General features: G+C 42.4%; 1 protein-coding gene across 6 annotated transcripts in view; it reads left to right on the top strand.

Moving 5' to 3' along the window:
- Positions 1 to 17,785, top strand: part of MAP4K3 (mitogen-activated protein kinase kinase kinase kinase 3) — a 182,024-nt gene that overhangs the window by 130,194 nt on the left and 34,045 nt on the right. For 3 of the 6 annotated variants that reach the window (XM_075267537.1, XM_075267535.1, XM_075267534.1), the window contains 4 exons: positions 1,728 to 1,806; positions 3,675 to 3,733; positions 4,423 to 4,485; positions 12,981 to 13,039. In XM_075267537.1, the coding sequence (XP_075123638.1) occupies positions 1,728 to 1,806; positions 3,675 to 3,733; positions 4,423 to 4,485; positions 12,981 to 13,039 (260 nt within the window). The remainder of the gene's footprint in view (positions 1 to 1,727; positions 1,807 to 3,674; positions 3,734 to 4,422; positions 4,486 to 12,980; positions 13,040 to 17,785) is intronic. The other 3 variants (XM_075267539.1, XM_075267538.1, XM_075267536.1) reach the window with 1 other exon arrangement.

Here is a 17,785-nt window from a genome sequence, read left to right as displayed (position 1 = left end):
GTGTCCCGCTCTGCCCCTGAAGTGTTTTGTTTATTAACAAACTTTCCCCTGATCACCACCCGCTCTTATAACAGATAAAAGACTGTAACTGGAATAAGAGCAGGTGGTGATCGGGGGAAAGCTTGTACTACTTTACTCAGAAGGTCCTGTGGGGTGCAGGGTGTACTGTGGAGGGATGTGGGGTGCAAGGTTGACTGGGTGGGGGGGAGAGATGTGGGGTGCATTGGTGTACTGTGGGGGAGATGTGGGGTGCAGAGGTGTACTGTGTGGTGCAGGTGTACTGTGGGGGGGATGTGGGGTGCAAGGTTGACTGTGTGGGGGAGAGTTGTGGGATGCAGTGTGTACTGTGTGTGAGGGGGAGATGTTGGGTTCAGGGTGTACTGTGGGGTGCAGAGTGTACTGTAGAGGGATGTGAGGTGCATGGGTGTACTGTGGAGGGATGTGGGGTGCAAGGTTGACTGTGTGTGGGGGGAGAGATGTGGGATGCAAGGTGTACTGTGTGTGAGGAGGAGATGTGGGGTTCAGGGTGTACTGTGGGGGTATGTGGGGTTCAAGGTTGACTGTGAGGGAGTGATGTGAGATGCATGGGTGGACTGTGTGAGGGGAACATGTGGGGTTCAGGGTGTACTGAGGAGGGATGTGGGGTGCAAGGTTGACTGGGTGGGAGAATAGATGTGGGGTGCATGTGTGTACTGTGGGGTGCAGGATTGACTGTGTGTGGGGGAGATGTGGGATGCATGGGTGTACTGCGGGGTGCTTGGGTGTATTGTGAGGGGAGATATGTGGGGTGCAGGATGTACCCAATGAGAAATGGTTGGGAATGGGTGGAGTCAATTTGGAAGTGGGTGGAGCTAAATTTGCCACAGCCCGGACACATTTTATCCCTCTTTCTGTCTTTGAAAGTTGGGAGGTATGCCTACTCTATACTATGCTGCCTATACGTCATTGTGGCAGGTTCTGTAAAAGCTGTTGTTGGATCCTTTTTTCTTTTTTTTCTTTTAAATTATTCATTTTTATCTAACTTTTGCCCACAATTAAAGGGGGTTTCCAGGATAAAAATGTCGAAGACCTATCCTAGGATAGGTCAGCAATACCAGAACCGTGCGGGTCTGAAACTAGACACCCCCACCAATCAGCTGGTCTCAGTTGCTGATACACACAGGATGGAGCAGATTTGCAGTACCTTGCCTGGCCACTATACAAAGAACAGAGCTGTCTGCGTCCCGCTCCATTCTCTGTGCATCAGCTCTCAGAACAGTTGATTGGTGGGGTCATAGGTGTGTCGGACCTCCACCAATCTGTTCTTGATGACTTTTCCTTATGATAGGTCATCACTATTCCTAGCTTGGCAAACCCTTTCAATACATACATATGTGTAAGGTTGTGATCCTCTAAGAGCGTTGCTAGCATGTTGTTTTTATGTTATGGTCAAAATTCTGGCAAAATATTTAAGCATCTAACTATTTTATAAAAATGTTCAGTTTTGGGGTTACTGGTGTTTTGTCAAAAATGACATGCTGTGCATGCTACAGTATTATAATTTAAGGTAGATGGGTGGGATGGTGGATATGTAAGTTGCCTCCAATTAGGAAGTTAAAGTCATACTAGTGACTACATGCCTGCTGTTTTATTATTGTGATATATAGAGCGTTAATATGAAAGTCCTTTACATTATTATAGTCGTGTTACTCATCATGTCAATGTCTGTTTTTTCTTGTCCCTTTCAGCCTGCTGTTGTCGTTCCTCACAGGATCCACTCGACCAGTCGGAGTGTCAGAGAGGAGAAGACTCGATCAGAAATTAACTGTAAGGGTCCTCCAGACATCTCTATTCTCTTGTTTTCTGAAGGAATCTTTTGCAAGGTCCCCCCTCCATATTTTTTTTTCGGCTTCTCATGTTTTGTAAGCTTTACGGATGCCTATTAATTCTCTACAGCTGGAAATTAAATTGGAACAAAAATAACAAATCCAGAATTTAGTATTCACAGAAGATGCTTTGGTTTTGTTTTTTTTTTAAGAGAATTTACAAGCTTCTACGTATCTGTTTACTCTGTGGCCCAGGGGCCACAATAAGTCTCGGTCTTGCACAGCTTGTCTTTATATATTAGCTTTGCCTGGATGAATATATGACTTCCTCAGGTGCTCATATCCTCTAAACTATCCCTTTTATGTGAAGGCTGTAAAAATTCATTGTCGTACAGATCCTGGTATATCACATGAATAGCGAAATGAAGGATGAGATCCTGAGTATTTATACTGATTTTACCATAGACCATTTGTAAGTGACAAAGGTCACCTAACAATAATGTAGGAAGCGATCGCTCCGCACCCCTGCCCATTCTATAGAAAAGGAAGTATTGTATATCAGTGGTGAATAGACAAATATGTAGTTCATCCTGTGTATGTGAATACAGGGTTTTTGTTAGGTGATTGTATACAGATGTAGCAGTCCTTAACATGTAGGAATAGCCTTAAGGTTAAGGCTCCACGGGACAATACGCAGCGCTAAAACGCTGCAGGAAAAACTGCAGCAGGAACACATCACGGTTCTTTCCGCACTACTTTTAACAGAAAGTTCACAGAGTTTTCCTCCGCGGACTTTCTGTTACCATTATATCTATGGGAAAGCTGCCGGCGTTTCCCTAAATACAATTGACATGCTGATGTTCCGGTTTTGGAAATCACAGCGTGTCCGCGCTGTAGAGCCAACTACGCATTTCTGCAGCTTTTTTCTTGTGGCCACTTGTGTATTCCTACGTGTTAGGGAGAAAAAATGGGATTCGAATGATGAAACTCCTTTAACATGATGGCTGACACTGTCTGACACATTATTATAAAACATAGCTGTCTGAAAAAAAAAAGAAAACTATCTTGTGTTTGTATCCATTTTTATGACAAATAAAGAACTAAACTATGTTTTAACAGATCCATCAAACATACAGCAATAAAATGAAAGCACTAAGGCCCTGTTCACTCCTCAGATTCCTCTTCATTTTCCATCCTGGCGCTTTATGGCGCTGATTAGACTCTGATGAGTTGCTAAATCCGCAGCAAGACTGAGCAGGAGACTTGTGTTTTTTCAGGTTAACCTGCTGTAATCTCTGCCTCATATTAAAAAAGGTGGAACCTGCTCCAAAATCTGCAGCAAAGTTTGCTGTGCAAACAAGGCCTTGCTCTGTTTTTTGAATGACTTTCAATGGCATTTGTGACAAAACATTGTGCCACTGCAAGTTATTAGATGAAAGTTAAAATAAAAAAAAGAGTACAAAAAAAACCCTTAGAGAGTCCGCCACCAAAGTTCAATCAACCCTTCACCCTGCGAAAAAAAATTGACTGTGAATTAAACAGCATTTCAGAGGTTAGACCCCAGGTTGGACAGGGACCACTGTCAGTTCTGGCCATTAGACCATGGTGGAGTTGTGACATGTAACCCAGAAGTGCATGCATATCTATGGTAGATTCATGAATAGTTGCAACCCAATAAAGATATTTTAACCTCAAAAACTTCAAAAAAGTGTATGAAAATGTATGCCCAGCAGTCCAGGATATCGCTTCATGTTCGTATTTGAAGAAATGCCTATTTTATTATACAAGTATTACCAGTAATAAATTCAATGTTGTATATTTATTGCTATGAAAAATGGAATGGAAATATATGATGTTTTCCTTATGTAGTTGGCCAAGTAAAGTTTGATCCACCAATGAGGAAGGAGACGGAGCCACATCACGATTTGGTGAGTAGTTTTGGGTCCAATGTTGACCTCTCCTAAGATCCGCTGTTACTGACTTATCCTGTAACGCCACAATGATCACTATTAACTATGTCAGGGATACCGGATGGCCACCTACCGGGTGTATGCTGCTGTAATGGGTAGACTGGACGCTGTGTATAGTAGTTGTGATATGTTGTATGGAAGTGCTGCAATCTTCATGCGTATTACGATTCTCAGCACACTGTGGATAAACTCTTCCTTCTGCTCTTGTTTAGCCTCTTAAGACCTGCTTTTTCCCTTTTTGTTCTCTTAAAAGATCCTGCATGTGGCAAATGATTTAAGAGGAAGGTCAGACAGAATGCATCTATCTTACTAATGCTTTTTTTGGGGTTTCACTAACTTTTTTAGTCTGCTTTGGAGAATGCTTCAGTGGTTTGATTTCTTCCTCTCCCAAATTCCTTGACGGATCTCGGCCGTTGCAGCTACTACCACTTTTGTTTGCGTTTGCCACTAACCGAATCCCCGTCACGTGACCCGATGATCAGGAGAGTAGCATGCCCGGTATGAGTGGGAGTGTTGTGCTGTTACCTGGCCACCAGACGCTTTTGCTTTTGAGATGTATTTTTTTAGAGCCTGCAAGTGAAATTCCCTCTTGTATATGTGCCGCTTTCCATCACTGTCAATAACTTGGGTATCTGTCTGCTAAACAGCTCGACAGGGACGATTTTTTGGACAGTGCAGAAGAAATATACTACACTGCAAGATCTAATCTGGTATATTCTTTTTCTTTGTCACCTTTACCTTTGTGTCTACTTTTATTGGCTTTCTAACTAGTTTATATGTTGTTTTCCTGTTGTTCCTTTCAAGATGTAAGTCCGCGCAGTACAGGATGTGTCTCAGTTCTGCGTTGTTTATCTTGAGTTAAGACTGTAGTTCTGTAGTAAGTTCTTTTGTATCCCGCCAAGTCCAGATGGGTAAATGGTCCTCTAAAAAATAATAAAATTAAAAGGGTTTTCCCTCCCCCAATGCATATCCACAGGGTAGGTCATCAGTATCTGATATTTGTGGTTCTGACACCCGGACCCCTCACAGATCAGCCTCTGTGTACCGGACTCTTCTGCAGTGGATGTAGAGCATGAGCAGTCTGTTCCTATCTAAGTAATGGGCAGAGAGATGCAGTTGACCAGGTTCGCCGCTATACAGTGGACGGGGCTGCAGCTCTGCTCCTATTACTTGAATAGTAACAGACTACCCCCGCTCCTTGTCCGCTCCGCTGCTGATCTGTGACCTATTAGATCAAATACTGATAGACCTGTCCCGTGGACAGTCAGAGACAAGAAACATTCCAACTAAGTTACAACAGAGAGTGTTCCCATAAGAAAGACAGTTTCACTAATCTTATTAGGTTTCCGCATTCAATTTTGGGTCAAAACTTGCCTTAAAATGAGTCTTTACATTAAAGTAAGTCTTTGAAGTTGTCACCACCTTTACGCTGCTTTTCTACTTTGTGTGGGTTAGAAGGCTGTCAATCAGTGCTAGGAGGGAACTTATAATTCGTGAATATCCAGTATTATTCTCGATGCAATGCCATTAATATACCGTATACTTCACAAAAAGGACTTTACAGGTAGACCGCGTACAAACACATCTTACTTGTCATATGAAGCCGTACAACAGAAGCAGAGTAGAAGAATTGAAGATGATTTTTTATCATATCCAAACAAATAGAATTGTATTTCTTCTTGTTCATGTACTGCTGTGTAAGCCAGGGCTCCCCACCGGTGTGATAAGTTTTAACCATATGCGCTGGCTACAAGATTTCCACATTTACAATATCGTAGTCATGTTCTGGTCTCTAAATAGGGCAGATTGAGAAATATTATACGTATTTACTTACGTGGTCCAGGCTGTATTGCTTGTACTACTTGCTTTACTTCAACCAGTCAGTGATTGAAGGGTTAACAGCGCAATTGGTAAAATAAGGTTTTCTAAACTCTTTCGGATCACCAAATATATACGTCTACCCATGTAGGAATGCTGTTATATGTCTCTGCACAAGTACATGAAGATGGTGCCGCAGCAGGAGAGGCTTGCTGGCTGTCACAGACAATCAAACTCCTATTAGAGAAGTCATATATGGTTATTACTGTCCTTCCTGGTCACTGTATACGCAGCAATGAAATCTGTGTATACAGGAGGTGGCAACAGAGCCACAGAAGCTAATAGGACCCAGATCAGCACAAATATAAAAATAAAGCCGCAAATATATTGAAAAAGGAATAGATTAGAATAGCGGAATGGGAAAATGTAAACCCTCATGCACTAAAAAATACAATAGTATAACGCCTGGTCATTTCTAGGTTAATGGAAGTAGTTACAGAGATACTCCTTGTAGCATGTGCTGTCTTTTACCTTTAAGGTTTCTTGTCCTACAAAGACATTTTCTTCCTTCTCTCCTTGCATTAACTAGAAATAGTGATACTATAATCTTCCAGGGTCCTAAATATAATTCCTCAACTTCCTATATCGCTACATGCGGAATTTGTATTCCAAAAATACTTACTTTTTTAAAAGTTACCCTAAAATATAGGCACAAGAGTGCAGATCTACTTCTAGTGTCAGCGCATGCATGTCGTACAGAAATGTCTTTCCTCCGCTCGGAATCCCTTCTATAATATTCAGCCTTTGCTCGGTAACAATTTCTCTTCCTGTCTGTTCTCGAATTTAGTAAAATTTTGCCAGTTCAGCTAGTTTGTTCTTTTTTGACCCACAAATACAAGTTGTGAGGTTTCATAAACGGATATTTTACTGTAAAGCTCCATCTGTAGTTCAGAGGAATACCTTGGGACGCATGATAGCACACCTTTTTTGTGATCAGTGTTTGTTATAGTATGCATGAAGATCTCTCAGCTTTTTCATGTGGCTTACCATAAAACCACCGGTACTGAACAGCGAGTCAGAAAATTCATTGTGGTTGTATCTGATTCATTCACAGACCGTGAAAAGCGAGACCATAAAGATATTCAGAGGATCACAGAGGAGGTTCCCGAATGTAACAAATAAAACATAACCTTTATTAAATAAACATTAAATATCCTAAGTCATAGGAACACGTCAACTAATCTATAAAACAAGGAGTGGAGACCCCTCCCCCTCCCTGTGGCCAATATACAATTGAAGTGGTCGGCTATTCTAAGTACAGAAGCCCACCATCAGGGCTCTGGGAACTGGCTGGTCTGATTTATTGCTATATGACCATTGTACACAGTGTGTCACTTCTCATCCCATAGCATGTAGGGAGGGTATCGGGAATACAGCGGATTCTGATCGTTACTCTAGCGGCGTCCTTATTTGCCCGGTGTATCTGCATACTTTGGGTAATTTAGCTTACATATGCTCCTAGCCAGCACAGTTTGGTTGGGATATTGACATTCCCTGGCTCCTCTGTATAGAGGGTAATTCATGTCAGAAGGGGCAATTTAGGTTTGTCTCAACATCATATGGCTGATATATTATTCCATGTGTAATGTAAGAGGCCGGGTAAAAGATTAACCCGAGGGATCCCTCACTTCACTTGTCTATGTCTCCACTCCTTGTCTTATAGGTTAGTTGAAGTGTTCCTTTTAGGTAGGATTTTCAACTTTTATCTAATAAAGCTTATGTTTTATTTTATTTGTTTCATTTGGGAACCTCCTTTGTATCTGAATCACAAGCTTTAGGTTTTTATAGATTGTTCTAATGCAGGGGTAAGGAACCTTGTCTGTCCGGCTGTTACAAAACTCCAACTCCCAGCATGCATACTTGCTCTGCTGTTCTTGAAACTCCAATGGAAGTGAATGGAGCATGATGGGAGTTGTAGTTTCACAGCAGTTAGAGAGCCCAAGGTTCCCTACCCCTGTTCTGGTGTGTTATGCCTCCTACCAGTGAGCGCTGTCGCTCTGTTTACTGTAGAAATGAATTAATGTCAGCCTAAAGCCATGTTCACACGCGGATATTTGATGCTCCTGACTCCAATGCAGATGTAAATTTAGCCTTAGAAGGGAGTCCAGCCCATTGTTTTTTATAACCCAAAAGCTTGTAACAGAAAAATAACTAACGGAGCTATACCGACCTTAGGGCTCGTTCACGCAGATTTTTTTGGCAGTGGATTTTGACATGGAATCTGCATCAAAATCTGCCAAAACTGGCTCCCATTGACTTCAATGGGAGCCGCTCGCTTCTTTTTGCCGCAGATGACCCTTCTTGCCACAGATTCAGCCATGGCAGCACCAGCCTCCGTCCCAATTAGGCCAATTCTTTGGGTCTAATCCAGAGCGAATGCTATGACAGGATGCCATTGTACTGCACCGGCATCCCGTCACGGCTAGCTGTGCATAACGTTCGCATGCAGAATGCAGATTCTGCCGTGTGAACATACCCTTACTGATCCATTGCTGCTATTTCCCAGGTTCCTTGCTGGTCTTGGTAAGGCTATGTTCACATCTGCTTTTTACATAAACCTTTCTGATAGAATCAGAACAATGGGCTGAAAAGAAAGAAGTAGCATAATGATGATGCAGATGGAGCACATTGTGTCTGTATCCTTCTTTATTCTTTACCAGGTAAACAAACAAAGCAGAAGTTTTCTTCCATCTTATTTTAGACCGACATCTTATCTTACATTTACAGAGTAAAGAAACTAGACAGAATAAAGCTTCTGTATTGTTTTGCACACTGACAGATGATGATAGAGGCAGAGAGAATGTGCCCCACTAGCATTCATCATTATATTAGTTTTCAGTCCATTGTTCTGATCCAGTGATGGATCAGAACAACAGACTTACAGAAGCAGATGTGAACGTAGCCTAATCCTGGCCTCCAGTGATGATAAACTGGGTTCTGCTTGGTTTATTTCAGACCATTTTGGGCAGACATATAAACATTCTCTATTTCTGCTTCTCTTTAGAATCCGATAGATGTTTTGCTTCCCAACATCGCGGGTGCTGCTTACGGCCTGGGGTGCAGATAACATTAGACATTAGCGTGGGGGCTGTGCTGTAGTTTTCACAGACAAATCTTTGTTTTTCTGCATTTCTGGATAGGAGAGCGCATTCATAACCCAGATAACGGATTTTATCTTCCATTGTCATATTCACAGCTTTCTCCCCGCTGCTTATGTCTGTGGGGGATATATGTATCTCCATATTCCTGGAGTATATAGTATATTGACATTAATGCCAGTCTTCCTACCTAGTTGATGCCGCGTGCCTTGGAAGTCCTGGCTACCGCTTTAAGCAGCACTGACACATGTCATGTTCATGACAATGTCACATAAGATGGGATTCTTCGGGTGGCAGCCGAACAACCTATCACATTTGCAAGATTTTCACTTTCCCTTGTTATTTTGACCGCTTCTGTTCGGGAATTAAATTGTGACAAACAGCCGAAGCCTCAAAGAGACAGATTTGGATTTGTTCCCAAAAAAGAAAAAAAAAAACAGATCATATTCCTAGCTGGGATAAAATGGTTTATACATCAGTTTTTTGTTTTTTTATGGCCATGCACAGGTAATAATGCCAGTGGGCTAGCAGAATAGCAAGCAGGCATGGGATCATACGCTGATGAAGTGATTCCTGCCCGCTGACCAAGAATTAATATGAGCAGATTAGACCTCCGAGCAGCGAGCGCCAGTCATCTTGATTCTAGGCTGGCTTAAGACGTTATTTTTGGCCAGTGGTTAGAAGTTTATAGCAGAGGAGGTCACTGATATTTAGGATTCCTATGTAGAGCTTGTCAGGAAAAATCTGCCTAACAACTGATAAGAATCCTAGACATAGGCTGATCGTGACACCATGGGGTCTCCAGCAGGGTCATTGTTTTAGGCTTCCTCTGTGAGCTGCCAGCCCTGACATCGCTAGTTCACCCAATTGTTATGTTGCTAAATACTTAAAGGGAACCTGCCCCAGTGAGCTTGCTGTGCGGTCTGCCAGCAGGAGGAGTCTGATGGGGAAAGGCTGCGCACCTTGTCCTTTATTGAGTTAACTTAGGAGTCCTGTGGGCGGTCCTGACAGTGATTGACAGCCACCTCTATGTGACTGCTCATACAGCAAAGGCTGCCGGTCATAGAAGCATATAAAGGTTCCAAGGTATACATAATCTTTAAGGACAGATCTAGTCATGTCAAGATGTAGCAGAGTTAACCCGAATTTCTGCTGTAGTCTGATATCTTATCATAGAAGAGAACAAAAAAGCCTGTCGGTAGATTGGATCCTATGTTCATAGTCACAGGCTTCCTTTATTTTACAGCATATATAGATATTAGAGTTTAGGTTCAGAAAACACGATAAAACCTTTAGTTACAGTATTTATGTGTCCTTATGCCCCATGATTTGGGGTCCATCAATATATGGATATTTCTTAAAAGTCCTCACCTTCACTGTGCTATGTCTTTAGCTCCATCTGGGTCTTCACTTACCTACAAATAAGAAAGTATATGTCACTGCCAAATATATTTTACAGTGCTTTATTGAGGATCATATAGCAGCAATGTTTTTCTTCTTTAAGCTGTACATGGGCTGCGTTCCAAAACCTCACTGTATGCGCTCGTGCTCCACAATAACATAGTGTGAAAAAAGAAAACAATTTGCCAATGCCTTGGCGCCTTCTTACATATTGGACTTCTTTGGTGGATAAAGGTGGAACGTTAGCATGGCGTGACGTCACCTGATGCTCACAATACCTATGTGGATACATGGAGAAGTACGGGTGTCATCACTACATGCTATTAAGCACTGATAGTTTGCATTTAGATGGTTATAAGGCTGCCATTTTATACAGGCCATACTGCAGCAAATTTTGTCTTGACCTCAAGTCTAGTGACTTAAAGGGACTCTTTCATTAGATTTTAGGGTTTTTAGATAAAGATTTGCCTGAATAGCCTTTAAAAACGTGCTGCTAGTCGTTTTTAAAAAAGACCCCCGTTTTTGTTAATTACCTTTGAAATGGATATTCAAATCAGTCTCTCCATGCACGTTGTGTTGCAAAACTCCTCCTCCTCCTGAAATGTTGCGCGTGGACAAGCACCACTGCACACACTCCAGCGCCATTTTCCTGTAGAGAACATTGCGAGCTGGCGCTGGAGCGGGCACAGTAGTGCTCCCTCCGAAGCGATACTGCGCACGCGCAAAATTTCAATAGAAACCGCCAGGAAGGTGAAGAAGGAGGAGGAGTTTTGCAGCACAAGCAAGAGGGTGCACAGAACGCCCACTGTGCATGGAGAGACTGATTTGAATATCCATTTCAAAGGTAATTCACAAAAACAGGGGGGTCTTTTTAAAAACAACTAGCAGCACCTTTTTAAAGGCTATTCAGGCACATCTTTAACTAAAACCCCTAAAACCTAATGATGGAGCCCCTTTAAGCTTTACAGCACTGTAGTTCCCTATTACGCCGCTAGTTCAGGTTAGTAGACCCGTGGTCTGGATGAGGTTTGCAGCCATAATTATAGGGGTGTGACAAAGGTATACCTGTGTTTGAGTTATAAAAATAAATAAATAAAACCCTCCCAAAAAAAAAAAACATGGAAGTGAACAGGAATATAGTATTTAAAATGAACTCGGAGCAGGAGCGGGCTTGGTAAACTTGTTTTATTGACTTGGATTTCATTGACTTGGATTTATTGGCTTTTTAGAGCAGGCAGCGCATAAAGTTTCCCCTTAAATGGGGGTAGCAGTGTTAGCCTCGCCGGGTATATGATTCATATACAACACCAGAAGACTAAGCATGTGAATAGGGATTTGACGTGTGCTTTGGCAAGCATGTGACAACTACTGGTGGCATCTGTCTTCACTGCATTTGCTGGTTATCTGCATCTTCTAGCTTGTGTATTTAACCATGGCTGTCTTGCATGTATACTTTTGTGGAACCAAACTAGACTCTTATAGGAAAACTTGCTTTTAAATGTCACAACCTGCGACCAGTGGTTGCTGATACATTACATTTTAGGATGCATAACGTGATAAAACCACTTTAGAAATTATGCAGGGTTAAAGGTTTTTTATATATAAATCGAAGGGCAAACGTATGAATGTCTAGTGTGTGGCAAGTGAATATGATGTATACTGTATTATGTACAAATACTGTCAAGCCTAGAAATAATAAATACACACACACACACACACACTCACATATATACATACACGTGCACGCTGCCCTTGTTTGACTATGGTAGGTATATCATGCATAGCAAAATATGAGACGTAACTTGTGGTAAGAATTTAGGTTTACACTGGTGACTTAGATTTTGGGTTTTATAATTGTGCGGGCGCCTGCTCTCATATTCCCCCCTTTTCCAGTGATGTCATCTCCTGGATTTATCACCTTTTCTCCTCCTTAACCCAATATAATGTCACTGCTGTTGTCTTTGTACACATTAATATCACTTCTACTGATTTCAGTCGGTGTTTTTTGTACATAATAAACGTAACGTTACTGTGAAGTTAATAGACATACGTGACATTCTCTGTGATTTATGTATATTCTTGTTTTGTCAATGATAAAAAGTCACTGTGCTATAAAGATTGCTCTTTTAAGACAATTTATTGTATATAAGACATCAGAGATATTAGTCAGCCTAAAAATGTCCACCATTCTGAGATAGATAGATAGATAGATAGATAGATAGATAGATAGATAGATAGATAGATAGATAGATAGATAATAGATCCGATATAGATTACATATTATGTGGAGTGCACGGTTGTGTATCGCCTTCCTCCCTATCCTGTCACCACAGCTCGATTCATTTTGCTTCTATAGCAGTCATTCCTAAAACCTATCATCTTTGTGGGATATTTTCGCCAGGTCATCCCAACTCAACAGAAGAAAGATAGATTCATAATTCTTGAGACAGACTGCAAAGCCTTATTGTACATTGAGTACATTCCACCATATACACCCTGATGCCAGTTTTACCAAACCATATATATTAAGGGTCAAAGCCTGGATAAGATCACATTGTGTGGTGTACACGGCAGGATCCAGCAGCATTCATCATACACAGGATACATGTACAATAAGTTAACTATAGTCTAGATATAGTACAAAGATTTTACATTTGCCAATTGTTTTTCTCCCTATGTAAGTGCAGGAGTTTCCTAGTTCCCTCTGTGTAGGACAGGACACGCTGCTGGTTTCTGTAATGTAGGCTGCCTTATATAGGGTGGTTATGCGTCCATGTTACTATAGAGCTTATCATATATTAAGCAATGGTTTTTCTTCCTTTTATTAGGATCTGCAGTTAGATTATGGCCAAGGACCGCAGAGCGGGTATTTCCTCGGGGGAAACAAGTGAGTTAATAAAGATGTTGAAACCCTTAATGTTTTTCTTTTGTGTATTACCTTTTACCCTGCTTTGTAACCTAAATTTTACGTGGCTTAAAATGGACAAAATCAGAAAATGTGCCGATTACAACAAGTTATAATCTGTCTTATTGATTGCTTGGGGTCTGACCATTGGACCCCCAGCAACCCCCAAAATAGGGGAGGTCCTTTGTACCCCAAATGAATGGAGAGTTACTCGGAGGGGCAGTGCTGATGTTCAACCTACCACACCATTCAGAACAGTACTCCTAGTCTCATGATAGGTGAGGGTCCCAGAGGCTGGACCCCTTACTGATCAGCACGTCACCCCTTATCCTGTGGCTCAGATGAAACTTGTTCTTATTGGAATACCCCTCTATGAAATGTAATGTAGCTTACATGATCATGTTTCTTTTCCTACGGTTGCTTAGTACTCTTATTGTGAACTCAGTCACAGTTTGTACTATGCATTATGGCAGACCATGAATTTACAGCTCTTTCTATATCTGGAGGTTCTTCCCATGGTGGGAATTTCCTCATCCCCTGTTATATGGTTAATAAAACTTGTAGACTCTGATCTTATTTGAGTTTATCACCTGCCGATTGAGTATAGTCAAAATTCTTTTGTGTTAACCATATTATTAGGAAATTGGCCTACTACCATTTCAGTCTGGATTCCCTGAATGTCACTGATGGCCACAGCTTGAAAATTCTGAGCTAAGGAGTCCAATGGGTGTGTCCAACACAGTATGCATACAGACATAGCTGGCAGTCAGTGAGTAGGACCGCCTACTGGACTCTTAAGTGTACAACTAGCAGGGATTTAAATACTTAAAGGGATCCTATCACTCAGACATAATTATTTCTAAGTACCACGGAATAGCCTTAAGAAAGGCTATTCGTCTCCTACCTTTCGTCTTCTTCTCCACGCCACCATTCACCTACAATCCCAGTTCTTGTTGGTATGCTAATGAGCTCTCTCGCAGCACTGGGGGCAGGCGCCAGCACTCAGACAGCACTGGGGGCGTCCCCAATGTTGCGAGAGAACTCTCTCCAGCGACGCCTCCTCTTCTTCAGCAGTGTCATCTTCTGCCCCTTCTTCCAGCGGTGGCTTGTAACTTCTAAGGCCTCAGGCCTTGGACAGAGCAGACTGCACATGCCCACAGGCCACGAGAAAATGGCCGCTTCCAATACTGTGCAAGTGGCCATTTTCTCGTGGCCTGTGGGCATGCGCAGTCTACTCTGCCTGAGGCCTTAGAAGTTACAAGCAACCGGCAAAAAAAGAGGCTGAAGATGACACTGCTGAAGAAGAGGAGACGGCGCTGGAGAGAGTTCTCTCGCAACATTGGGGACGCGCTCAGTGCTGTCTGAGCACTGGGGCCCGCCCCCACTGCTGCGAGGGAGCTCATTAGCATACCGACAAGAACCGGGATTGTAGGCGAACGGTGGCGCGGAGAAGACGACGGAAGGTAGGAGAAGAATAGCCTTTCTTAAGTCTATTCCGACGTGGTACTTAGAAAATATCATGTCTGAGTGATAGGATCCCTTTAAGAAGCAAGTTATACTGAATCTTTTCTCCCTAAACAGTATATCAGTCTGTTGAGCTCCTCCCTGCCCTATAGCAAAGTGTCAGCAGATCAAACACCATGGTCAATATGGCAGGATCCTTTTAGGTAACTGGAATAATATGAATAGTATTAATGGGTTCTCTATCGCTGTAATAAATATTGCAGAATACAAGCAGCTAATGTGAGACAGAGAATGTCAATATCTCCTTTCTGTCAGTTTAAGGGTGGTCAGAGATCAGATCATCATGGCCTGTCATTAAGGTAGATCATCAATAATGGCTTGGTCAGGGTCTTACACCATTCAGGTGATACCTGCACCGTGTAAGGAGCAAGAAACAGGCTGCTTTGTAAACTGTGTGGTGGTCCAGCTATACAATGGCACTTCTGCCCCCATTTACTTGAATGGTAACTGAGCAGCAGTAACCCAGTACGGCCACTACACAGTGTATGAGGCTATATATTTCCAGCTCCATACACTCATACAGCTGATTCATGGCAGTAGTGGGTGTCAGATCCCCACCAGTCCGACACTTTATTACTTACCCAAAAGGTAGGCCATTAATATCTGATCTTGAACAAACCCTTCACCATATCCATGCTCGCAGCCAGATGAGTTACAAAACCAGAAGACATTTAGTACTAGTTTTCCCTTCCGAGCCATATATTATAAAGCCCATTAATAAATGTCATCTGCATACAGGACTGCAGAGCCATCTGAGTAGTCCATTTCCTTCTGCTGTCTTTTATGGCTTCAATTTGCTAAAAAATGCATGTTCTGTCCAAGATCTCTTACAATGAGTTATACTGCCGTAATCTGTAACACTAAAACAGTGGGAATTAAGATTATGGTTTGATATATTCTGTATGAGATTCTTCCTGCCAATATATCCAGCAAATCTATTCAGCCGTAAAATGAGTACATTGCACCGTGCCGCATGTTTGTCTGCTCGCGTTCAGATACAAAGCACATCATCGCCTTCCCCGTGTCCAAAGAATGCCTTTTATTATGTGTCCTGACAAGCAATAATAACAAGTAGGTGAATGTTACCACAATGCTTCCCTCTTAAGACAATGAATGAATGGAAAATCCGGCAACACGTGAATTTATTTCAGAAGTAATGATAATGTGGCGAATAGAATTCATAGAATATACGGAATGGCAATAATTTCCTTTCATCATAAGAAACATCGTACATCAGTCTGAGAAATCCAGGGCTCTTATTCCTCGGGAGGCAGGAGGGAGTCACGTCGAGCTTTTGTATTGCAGGCACACAAGACAAATTATCCCTGAGTAAGTAAAGGATGCCGGCTTTTCTATCTCGCCCATGCCTACCTTGTTTTAGTTTATTTTGGCTCATTTCGCGATCACGCTGAGTCACAGCTGAAAATAAGGTGGAAATGCTGGAGATGAAGGCGGCCTATGCGCTCCGTGCTGACCAAATTGGGACATTGAATGGCAGGGGAAATTTTTTTTTTTTTTTACACAGGCCAATTATTCTCAAGCTCCATAGACAGCTTTATGACATGACTTGGTTTCCTTCTAATGTTATATCTGTAGGTGACTTCAGTTTTTTGTTTACATTTCATGCTTTGCTCCGCATTTTGTGTGCGGTATTTCATTAAAATGTTTGGTATTGGCGTGGAAAAATGAGCCCTTATATTCTAGAAGAAATTATCTACTGTATGTTTCTTCAAGGGAACATCCAGGATTACAGCAAAAAGACCTTTTTTTTTTTTTTTTACCATGTGCTGTTTTTGTAATTTTTTTATTTTATTTTTTAATAAACATTTATTTAAAAAATTTCCTCACCGCCCCCAGACACACCGCTTACACCACCATGTATGTGATGTGATGAGCAAATTAAAGAGGACCATTTATCACCTCCACCAATTCCAGTTCCTAGCATCTAATAGGCGTTCTAGTAGGTGCAGCTCCACTGATTCCAGCACAGTTGGAATTATTTCTCTGGCCCCCACCGTTCCTGAGAAACAATCAGCATTGGTTTTGGTGTCTGATGTGCTATGTAAGCTCTGTAATGTCAGAAGGGCGGGGTCAGGCAGGGGTGTAATTCAGAGCACCAATCAGAGGCAGCCAGTGTCATTGCTCAGAGTCACACCCCTTGTCTGCTCCTGCCTGACACCGCCCTCTTAACTGTACAGAGACTAAATGGTATATCAGGCTCCAGCACTAATAGCTTTGATGGTTCAGGAATGGCAGATGCTAGAGAGAAAAAAAATTCCAACTCTGGCTGAATTGGTAGAGCAGAAGCTATTAAATGATGTAAAGAGCTGGACTTGTTGGAGGTGGTGAAAGGTCCTCTTTAAATTATGTTGCTGGGAGTATAAACTGGGGAAATGAGCTATGTGCTCAAGTGTCCATGCAAGACCCATGGCTTCATGGGGCATACGTCACACACTCACACGCCCATCGGCTCTGTACAACTGGAACCGTGATTCATCACATCATGCCACATGCCGTCGCTGGTCCATTGTCCAGTGACGGTGGTTGCGGGCCCATGCCAGTCTTCGAGCTCTGTGTTGTGGCGTCAGTAAAGGGACACTGGTCAGGCCTCGACTGTTGAAGCCTATGCAGTGCAGTTCTCTGCGTACAGTCCAGGTGGAAATGGGGTCCTGGCACCCCACATTCAAATCGGTGGTGATTTGACCCACAGTAGACCATCAAAAGTCCCATATGACTCTGTGGAGGTGACGTGACATCCGTTCATCAAACACTCGTGGTTGACCAGTGCACCGGTTTACGCGGCTGCCTCTGCGATATTGCAGGTCCACCCGAGGCACCATTGACCTCAGAAACCCAAATTCCCAGGTAATCTCCAAAATACTGTGCCCTTTGCGTCTTGCACCAATTATCATCCCACGTTCAGAGCCACTTAACTTGCGACTGCTCAGATAACGTGGCGACACTAGCGTCATAGGCCGCATGGCGTCACACTGTTTGAGCGTCATATCTGACAAAACCAGCACTGGGACATACCTTCCGTGACTTTTGGCCACTGAGTGTATATTAAAACAAATTCAGCACTATATTTGGCGCATCCAGGTCCTTACTTAGTAGATGAAGCGGTGGATTGGAGCAGCTTTTTTGCATATTTAGCACTTTAAGCTTACTAATGGCTGTACCACGGATAATATTTATCCTCTATCC

Source organism: Leptodactylus fuscus, chromosome 3 (genome assembly GCF_031893055.1).
Source record: "Leptodactylus fuscus isolate aLepFus1 chromosome 3, aLepFus1.hap2, whole genome shotgun sequence".
NCBI lineage: Eukaryota > Metazoa > Chordata > Amphibia > Anura > Leptodactylidae > Leptodactylus > Leptodactylus fuscus.
The sequence above is the reverse complement of the archived record's forward strand: the minus strand, read 5'-3'. Positions and strand labels throughout refer to the sequence as shown.